This window comes from Pteropus alecto, unplaced genomic scaffold (genome assembly GCF_000325575.1).
Source record: "Pteropus alecto unplaced genomic scaffold, ASM32557v1 scaffold138, whole genome shotgun sequence".
NCBI classification, from domain to species: domain Eukaryota; kingdom Metazoa; phylum Chordata; class Mammalia; order Chiroptera; family Pteropodidae; genus Pteropus; species Pteropus alecto.
Window position 1 is genome coordinate 1795699 of NW_006441525.1, and position 10696 is coordinate 1806394.

Genomic DNA, 10696 nt, shown 5'->3' on the forward strand with positions numbered 1-10696 from the left:
ATGGCCCCTAATCATTTTTGTCACTATTAGTAGTGGTTTTAAATGCTGCTCCCATGAACATGTTACTTCTATTTGATTACGCAGAACACATTTATTCAACAAATAACTATTAAGCACCTATTTCATACAAAGCACTGTACTGGGCACTGGGTCTGTGTGCTTAATAGCTTAGCTACATTCTGGCAGCGAATACAGGCTGACAATAACAAACAGACTAACATTTCTGTCTGTCCAGATGACGTTATGCTGAGGAAGTTAAATAATAAAGGAGCCAAACAAGTCAATCTAAATCTAGGGCCTTGACTTAGCCCTCCTGAAAAAAGGATAGTGACTTCTCAGCTAATAAAATTCTTATGATGGTCATCAGGCTATAGTCTAAACCATTTGCCTTCTTTTTAAAAACAGCCAGGAGGAATTATTTCCCTCATGTAGCAAGGACTCAGAGGTCCGCCTTCTGATTTCACTCCCCAGCCCAAGGGCTGCTGTTATTTCTGTTGCTGTTATCTGTCTCATTACATTATGCTGCTCCCAGGTGCTTTGCTTCTTTCAGGAAATCAGCTGGTGCCTGGCAAATGTGCTAATCAGGTTGATGTGGCACTGTGATGGAAACTGTGACTTGAGGGTGAGGTGCTCATATTTTCAAGGATAGCTCATCGTTTTAAAGGACACTGTGCACAGGAGTGGAGGTCCTATGAGACCAATCCTCCAATCTACAAAACATGACTTAGAAAGGAAGTAGTATCATCTTGTATCTACGTGCCATTTTTTCTAAGGAGTACAGAGACATTTAGAGGCATTATTCCTCCCTTAGAACAGTGATTTTGAATCAGGCAAAGAGCTTTGTTAGTACTCTTTCCTGGTTGTCCTCTGATAAACCCAACTGTGGGCTGCAAGGGTGAACTGCAGTATTAGGCATAGAATTCTTGCACCTTGTCAAGCCTCCTTCAGTTTGAATTGGTAAAGTCTGCTCTGAAATACCATATACAGTGTAAGTGGTACGAATATAAGCAAATCCCAATTAGCATGTATTTTATTATAACTCTGTCCTAAATAGCTAATTCTAAAAAAAAAAAATAAAATCTTGTCAGATAGGGCTTGTTATTTTTAATTTTAAAAAAAAAAAAAAAAAAAAAAAAAAAAAAAAAAAAGTCCATAGATATATTCCTGGAGGTGTGAAAATTATCCATGAAAATTTTTAAGTTAATTCTTATTTTAATTTTTGATGATAATCTTTAAATAGATAAGAGTACAACAGACAGACAGATATTAAAGGGGTCAGAAGACTTTTTCTGCAAAAGTCTGGTTAGTAAAAAAAAGGTCTAGTTAGGTTTTGTGAGCCATACAGTCTTGGTTTCAACTGTTCAATTCTGCCATTGCAGCATCAAAGCAGCCATAGACAAGGGCTGTGTTCCAATAAAACTTTATTTCCAAAAACAGGCAGTGAGCTGGATTTGGACAGTGGGCTGATTATCCAGACATAACGGAGCACTGCCAAACAATTTCAGAGTTTGCATATGCATTACTGTATATGATTGCACGAGGATATACAGCACTGCTTTAATTATTGAGAGGTAATGAGAAAAGAACATAAGGATGATGCTTGTGATAAGTACAGGCTAAATGATATCACGGCATGATGTGTAAGCAAAAGCTTTCCAGCATATGGAGGAAAAGTGGTGGACAACAAGATTATCGCAGGGCTCAGGGGCATGACAATCTCAAAGGAAGCTTGGAAACTTCGTGGACTGTAAATTATTTTTTATCCCTCTAAAAAGAAAAATAATGCTCAAGTTTGAGAAACACTGCCAAATACAGGCCTTTACATCTGAACTGCAGGAACAAATTATAAATGAAAAAGTATGGAGGCTTGGTAAGGTGGGTCAGGGTAGGGAGAGCCACACAGTATCATGGGAGGTAGTGTAGTTATCACAATTAAACCTCTATAGGCAGAAATGGAGGCAGGATGAGTGCAGGTATCAGTGCCTGCCTGAGATTGCAGTGTTTCAAGGACTCAATCAATTCAGCATGTCAGGGAACCAAGGAGGGAAGGTAGAAAAAGATCCTGAGTCCAGCAGAACTTCACTAGACAGTTGCCAACAAGACATCAGAGTCTGGATAAAGGAGCTGTGTGCATCAGTAACTTCTCATCTGTTGAACAGAAAGGAGGTTTCAGGCAGAACACATGTGGACAGTGAAGAGAACAAAAGAAAATTCATAGACTTTGGTACACACCAGAGAGGAAAGCCATGAGCACTATGGGAAAAAATACAGCAGAATAAAGGTAAAAGAAAAAATTGTTCTAAGGACTCAGAGTAAGAACAAACCTTGGAAATCAGTTTACTACAGAAACCAAAACCAATTTAGGAAACTGGCATTCCCATTATGATGCAAGAAGATATAAGTTCTTTGAAAAAAAAATAGTAAAAAGCCATGAGAAGACAACAAGCTGAAACAGTATAACAGAGTGAGTTCAAAAGACAACAAAATAACAAATAAAAAAGATAAGGAAGGACTACGAGGAAACTTAAATAACAGTTTAAATCTATAATGGAATTATTAAAGAACAAAATGTCTCTATATTCACCAGTATAGAGTACAAATAAAAAATGAAAGGGCAAGCTACACGGACTGGGAGAATGTATTTGCAATACATATATCTGATAAAAGGCTTGTATCTACAATTTACAAAGTATTCTTACCACCTAATTATAAAACAACAACAACAAAAACCCACATTAAGTAAATGGGTAAATGACTTGAAGAGATGCTTTTCAAAGAAAGATGTAAGAATGTACAATAAGTATGAAAAGTTGCTCACCATTATTAGTCATCAGAAACATGCAAATTAAAACCACAACAAGATAGTATTTCACACCCAGTTGGAAGGCTAAAATTAAAAGGACTGACATCAGTGTTTGCAAGGATGCACAGCTACGGGACTCTTATCTATTGCTGGTGGTATATAAAATGATAAAACCACTTTGGAAATAGATTGGCAGATACTTACAAAGTTAAACATGTACTTATCTGATCCACCAATTTCACTCTTAGGTATTTACCAAGGAGAAATGAAAATCTATATCTATAAAAAGACTTATACATGAATGTTCACAGCATTACTTTTCATAATGACTAAAAACAATTCAAATATCCATAAACAGGTGAGAAGAGAAACTGTGGATTATTCATATAATGGACTACTGTTTACCAATTTAAAAAAAAATAATGAACTACTGACACCCACAATAGAATGGACGAATCGCATAAACATTATGCTGAGCAAAAGAAGCTAGACACCAAAGAGTACATGAGAAATGACTCCATTTATGTGAATTCTTGGGAGAGACGAAACTAATCCATTAATATGGAAATCAGATTGGTGCTTGACTGGAGTGGGGTTAGGGAGGCAGGATGTAAGGAGAGATGGCAAAGGCACAAGAGGAGTCTTAGGGTAATGGAAATGTTCTACATCTTCGTTAGGGGTGCTGAATAATTACATAAGTGTATGTATTTGTCAAAACTCACTGAACAAGACTTAAACTATGCATTTTATTATATGTAAATTATATTTTAATAAAGTTGATTAAAAATAAAGGTACCCACAAGCACCTTTGTTATAGAAAGTTGGGGATTATGTAAATTAAAAAAAATATTCTATGAGCCTAGAGGCTTTCAAAGAATTTTTAAGAAATTGATATCGGATTTCTCCTCAGAAATACTAAGGAATGATAATAAAGTGTTTATAGTTGTATGTTTAAGAGAAAAAAGAAGTCCCAAGAATTTTATACCTAGCCAAAGATTGTTCACAAATGAATACGAGAAAAGCCAACATAAATACGGGAGGGCTCATAAAATATACCACTCTTTCACCATTCTAGAAAAAAAAAAATTGAAACCATTTCTCAGCTGACTGAGAGATGATCCAAACTTAAAAGTTCAAGAATAAAGACAGTCTAAATACTTATTGTAAATATGATTTGAAACTAGATGAAAATGTAAAACAATAATTATTATTCCTAGAAGAAAATGTAAAATACAAAAACAAAATATAGAGATAATATGAGTCCTAAACCCCAAACTGTACTAATTAAAACTGAGGAATGTGAGTGAAGAACGATAATACAAGTAAATGCTCATTAAATTCCTTATTTGATATAGAGTGAAGTCAAGAGCTTTTGGTTCACTAAATTACAAAATATCCACTTATGAAATACTCCAAAGTCATAAAAATAATGAGGAAGCTCTTTATGTTTAGAAATAAAATTATCTACAAGATAAATTTATTCTAAAGGAGGAAGCACAATCAAAAAATATGTACCACATGCTATGACCTATGCAACAAGAGAAAAAAATCTATTCTACAAATGAAAAAAATCTATTATGCAAAGGAAACCGGTGACCTTTGCTACCCTGGGGAAGGGTTACTTGGTAGCTGGGAATTAGGAATTAAAAGAAGACTTTATTTTTGTCTTTTGTTCATTTTTAAGTGAACCATAAAAATGAGACCTATTTTTTAAAAAAAATTCTTAAATGTATTGTTTTGTTTCTACTTTGAGAATCAAGTAAATACTCATTCAAGACTCCAGAACAAGTATAAATCTAGTTTATGAAAAGGATATATCACAAATCAGAAAAGATTCAATAAATGATCTTGGAGTAACCGGTTAGCTATTTGGGAAAAAAAAGTTTAGTCTTCATTTCACAATCCTGACAAGAAAACAAAAAAAATTTAAATTAAATAAATTATATTAGAACAAAACAGGTGACTCTTAGATCAAAGAAAGATTTTCAAAGAGTAATTTGACAGATTTCACATAAAAATAAAAATCTCCTGTAAATCAGAAACATTATATAAAATTAAAAGGCATACTAAAAACTAGGAAAAATAACTCTTCACGAATATGAGATTAACATCTTTATTTTTTACAAAGCCGATCAAATTAAAAAACAAAACAAACTTCTGGAAATCTCACTAAAGCCTAATTGGGCAAAGAAAATGAACAGATAGGAAATGAAAATGGTTAAGAAACATATAAAGACATGTAAAACCTCACTGATAATTGAAGTAATCCAAATTAAAAGAGATGTTCTCTTGTCTATCAGATGCATGAAGTTCCCAGGAAACAGGGACCCTCATAACTACTGATGTATGTATGTAAATTGTATTATTGGTACAATAATACAATTGTACCAATTTCTGGAAAACAACTAGGGCTATGTACTAACAGCCTTACACATGCTCAACACTTTTAACTCAATAATTCTAATTTTATATAAAATGTCTCCTCAGGAATTTAATGCAACTTTATTTATAATAGAAAAAAAACCCTGGAAATGATAAAAAATGTCTAATAATATAAAAATCTTAAGTAAAATCTTATATAGTCATACACCAAAATATTATGCAGACATTAAAATCAGAGTTTTGAAAAATACTTAATGACTTGAAAAACATTCAAGATATACCATAAGTGAAAAAATTGTTACATGCTATGACAATAATTTTGAAATGATAATACATACTATAGGCACAGAGCTTAAATACTGGAAGGAAATGCAAGAAAATGTTAGCACTATTTTCCCTAAAATTATTTAATTTTATTACTTTTAATTTTCTGTAAATTTTCTCAAGTTTCCATAAGTATGTGGCAGGAGACACATTTTAAATGAAGAAATATTACAATTATAAAAATTTTACCTGGCATCACCATGCTCAGGCTCTCAACTGAAAGAGTTAATTATTGCAATTAGCAAATAGTTTAGAACTTGCCTTCCATCTTTCTTATAAACCTTTGGTTCAGAACTCCATGGGCAAAGTGTGTCGAATAGATTCTTTACCAGGATAACTCCTGCGGGCCGGCCAACAGGAGCACTATCGCTCAGCATAATGAATAACCTTGTGCCGGCTCCATGACCTAACCACAGACAACTCAAGCGTAATGGTGTTTCCATGACACATTTGCCTGCTCAAAGCATCTTCGACCAAGACCACCCACCTGCTTATGGCCCACAAACCACCAGGTCAAAGCAATTGCTGAAATAATCTAGGAACTGATAACTCTGGCATGAAGAGCCCCACATGCCCAGGCTCCCAAATGCCCCTCCCCATCCCCCCGTTTTCTCTGGCAGGATGTTTTATAGTATGTTCATTCCAATCCAACTAATAAAGGAGCTCTTTAAAGTTGCAAAAACCACTGTGGATTGGGTTCCTGGGTCCAGCATGTGTGCAATACATAAAGAAGCACAGAACACATGTACAGTACCTTCCTGAAGCTGTGTTGGCTTGGCAGAATTTTCCCCACTCATTAAAACAACAAAAGATGCAGCTGCTCGAACTGTAGCCTGCCATGTTGACATGGCAACGGGTGGCTCCTGGCATGGAAAAAGGGCCCTGTTGTTTATGGGTGATCCCATAGTATAAACACATGGCCTGCAGAAGAAAGACAAAGAAACAAAGGGGGAGAATCTTTAAAATAAGTTGTCACTTTTCTCAACACTATGGTAGAGAAGGTTAAGTTGAGCTTTCAAAGAGAAAACATTTGAGGCTTTGTAGTTGACTTGTTTCGAAGCATTTTGAACTGAAACCGCCAAGGGCTGGGTGAGTCACAATTTCGCCCAAATGAATTTCTTAAATATGTAAAAAGAGTTGTTGTTTTTTTTTTTTAAGGGAAAATATTTTTGGATAAAGTTTTAAATACTAGTCTGCCAAGTTAAAATTTATATTATCCTTGCCCCTCCCTTTAAGCTCTTATGCCTTTAAAAGAAAAAGACTGTAGAGATGTTCTCGCAAAACTTTTAGAAAATATTCTGGAACAGAAAATATGTTTGGAGATCACTGAGATATTAATGCTTGAAAAAACAAGCTGGTGGTCTCAAATCCAGTGCTGATGGGCAGATACCCCAATCTTAGAAACCGCCATCTCAAATGGAGCCCTTGTGGGAATCCTTGTGTGGAGGCCAAGAACAGGGGTTGGCATATAAAGAGGACTATAGGTCACAACAACAAGGCTTGTGATGGAAAGGCCAAGTGTAGCGGTTACTAAAGCAAGTGGAAGAAACCAATGGCATGACATTAGGGCTCACGCTGCTACAATTAAAAACTACAAACCCGCCTATACGTGACTGACTGTTGGGAAAGTGTCTTAAAAAAAAAAATGTTTCCACTTTTTTCTCTTCAGGAATTATGACAAATATGATGTAGTTTCAATCAGCTTGATTAACATCACTATGATCGAATGTTTATTGTGTTCCTACAATGTACGAGAACGGATAATCCTTTACTATCAGTCAGGGGCCAGTGAAGAAAAGAGAAAGCAGCCTAAGTCATAACAAACGGAGTTAATTTGATATAAGGAATTGGTTATAGAAGTGACAGAATAGCTGAGAAGCCAAACAAAGGACAGTAAGGCAACCCAAAGATTAACTACAGCAGTAAGTAGCTGTGAATCCTCGGGTTAGAGAAACTGTTACTGGGTGTTACTGGGTCATCTGACAGAATTTGGAGTCACAGTGGGGACTGTCCGATGGGTACTGGGACCAGAGGAGGCTCAGTCACTGCTGGAGATGCCAAAGGAAGCAGGGAGGGGAGAGTTGTTTCTCACCAACTCCTGCTCTCAAATTTTTCTATCAGTGCCCTGCATTGGTCAAACCTAGCAGGAAACAGAAGACAAAGAGCCTGGGTAATGAGGTGCGTGGTCATTCAGAGATAAACACAATAAGAGCAGAAAATGGACCTTAGGACAGACAGGCAGGTGCAGGCTACCTTCCCACAAGGGTACATAACTCGCAGGTTCGACATGGGACAGGGAAACAAGATCAGAAATTCAGAAGACCAGTCTTGCCTGGGTTACCAACTTATTAAACGACTGTGGAAAAGTCTCTCGACCTTTCTGAGTCACATGTAAAATGGGATTAGAGTACAAGTTGGTGACCTCTATTGTCTGTTCTGGTCCACAAATTTATAATTCTGTATTCCAACTTTATAGGTCCAAGAACAAAGACAAATTTCATGGTAGACCCAGAATCTCCCATCAGTCTCAACAAGATATGAGCTCCCAACTTGGTTCCCTCACATCCTTGGTTAACCAACTCAACCTCAGTTAACTGTCCAGTTCAGGCTGTTTAAGAACCTAATGAGGAAGGCTTCCAGAGCTGCCTCCTCCCCTTAGTGCTGCTGGTAGTGGGTATGTGGTGGAAGGGGTGCTGTAACAGCTTAAATAGCTCAGGCAGGTTGGGTCGAGTATGCCTAGTTCTGAAAATTCTACCTAGTATTTTTTTTTCCTAAAAAGCTCATCTTAGCAAAGGGTTCCCCCCACCCCCAAAAATGAGTATTGTTGGTGGAAACAGGATATATTTCCGGTGGCCAAATGGCAGGCATAACTCTGATAATGGCAGACCTTGAGACTCAAGGCTTGCTTTTCCACTAAAGCAGAATGGACCCTACAATTTTTCTCAGTTCAAGAACTCTAGGAAGCCACTTCCAATCTTAGACTTGTGGAGTTAAAAACCTATTTGTGATATCTCATGCAAAAGGGGAGCTGATGCCATATTATGGTCTTAAGTCCTAAGGTGCTTAGGCCAAGTCTAAAAGTAGCTATGTTCTCTTCCTGTTGTGCTCAGCACCTCATTTCCCCAGGGCGACTCTGGTGTTACAGGTCTTCTCTTCCCTGCACAGGAAACAAATCCTCCCCAAAAGATTGGCTTGCCAAGAGGTTTGCTCTCCTCCCTATAAAGTTGGATCGGAGGCCATGATAGGATATTAATATGCATTCCATCTGTGACCTTAGGTATATGCAAACCTCAAGGCTTCCTCCATCAGCCTCCACACCTCTGCTTCCTGATATTTACACCCTGTGTAGTCTCCTTGCATGCTGTACCAGGTTTCGTCTGTGTGACCAATAGGAGATGGCAGATATCACTTCTGAGATTAGATTGTTTAAAAACCTGTGGCATCCATTTTAGGGGTTTTCCATCTCTCTCTCTCTTATCACTTGCTCTGGGGAAAATCCAGCTTCCACATCATGAGGACACTCTGGCAGCCTATGCAGGGGCCCGTGGGGTAGAAACTGAGACCTTCAGCCCAGTCAGTGATGACCTGAGGCCTATCAACAACCACACCTGTGAGTATGGCAGAGGATATTCCAGCCTCATTCAAGCCTTGAGATGCCTGTAGCCCTGGCAGAATGCAACCTTGTAAGAGATCCTGAGCCAGAACCACCCAGTTCAGCTGCTCCTGGATTCTTGACCCTCAGAAACTGTGTGAAATAATAAATGTTTATTCTTTAATCTTTTAGGCTGTTGAGTTTTTGAGTAATTTGTTATCCAGAAATAGATAAGTAACAGAATTTTCTCAGATTCCTGGCTCAAGTGATAAGATGAATCATTAAGCTATTAAACAACAAAGGACACTCAGGACAACAAGTAAGGTCACAGGAAGGGACAAGGAAGAAGAGTTCCTATCTTTTTGATTTGTATATGAAAAGCTTTATACACCATATGGAAGAGGACATTTGTATGGACACAGGGATTGAGAGTTCCTAACTCCAAACAGTGACCCCTCCAACAATGGGACTGATCTCAGAAAATTTAAGAATGATGATTTTTATGAAGTAATAAGTGTTGATGTTGCTAGCAGATTTGAGTCTGGGTGCCAAACACAATTCAGGGGTTTGGGTAGTGGAGAGAATCCTTCCATTAATAAGATTTTTTAAAAGCATGTTATCATCATCCTTTCCTTCCAAATTCTCTATTATTTCCCCTCTAAAACAGTCTAGTTCTAGATATTTTGCTTTCGAGTTTTGTCCTGATTCCTCTGTCATCCTCTTGAAGGCTCTTTCTGCCATGTTGTGCCTGAGCACCCGAACTCTCCTGCCAAGAGACCTGGCCCAGGCCCCCAGGAAGCTGTCAACTCCACCCTCCCTACTATCCTCATGATTCGCTTTTCTTACCCTCTTCTTTACATGGCTTGGGCATCTTTTCTGCTAAAGTCTGTGTGTTTTCTTTCTAGCTTTCTACTTGGTTTCCAGAGTTATAACACTGAAAATGTAGATCAAGTCATCTATCTGAAAGCCACACCCATAAATATACCCATGGCAGATATAAGAATCAATCATTTATTAGAATAGTTTCATAAATCAGAAAACAACCACAGAAGAGAGGCCCTAGGCAAAATTTATTTATTTATTTTTTTAGGCGAAGCAACCCTTGGTTGACCTCACAGATTGCAAGGACCTTGTCAGCTTACAATCTCTTACTTTTTAATTTTTTACACCTACAGCACCTGGTCTTCCTAGGTGGTCTCCCATCAGGCCCGACCCTGCTTAGCTTCCGAGATCAGATGGGATCGGGCTTGTTCAGGGTAGCACGGACGTAGACCAAAATTTCTTGAAAATGCAGATTCTCTTTGCGCTCCCAGCCTGCTCCTTTCTTGGCCTTTTTCTCTAAGTTGCATCTTCACTCCTCCCTTTCAAATACACCCAAACCAAGTGCCAAGGACTTTATAACCAATGGCTTTTCGAGCTCTTATAACTTGATATCCTATGTACATCATAATGCAAATATCTAAAACAATTTAAAATTAAGTAACTATATTTTAACAGAGATGAAAGCCTTTATCTTTGATAAAGCTCTAGTGATAGAATTTTGGACATATGGCAGCAAATATCGAATTGGTGAACATGGAGGCTTCATGGAGTCC

At 37.5% G+C, this 10696-nt stretch overlaps 1 protein-coding gene across 21 annotated transcripts in view; it reads right to left on the reverse strand.

Annotated features, from left to right (window-relative positions):
* The window catches only part of CUNH9orf3 (chromosome unknown C9orf3 homolog), a 335956-nt gene that overhangs the window by 279823 nt on the left and 45437 nt on the right, over nucleotides 1-10696 (reverse strand). For all 21 annotated transcript variants that reach the window (XR_003048420.1, XR_003048423.1, XR_001517531.2 and 18 more), the window contains exon 3: nucleotides 6264-6430. Coding sequence is in view for 10 of the 21 variants with exons in the window: in XM_015594789.2 (XP_015450275.1) it covers nucleotides 6264-6430 (167 nt within the window). In the remaining 11 variants the exon portion in view is untranslated. The remainder of the gene's footprint in view (nucleotides 1-6263; nucleotides 6431-10696) is intronic.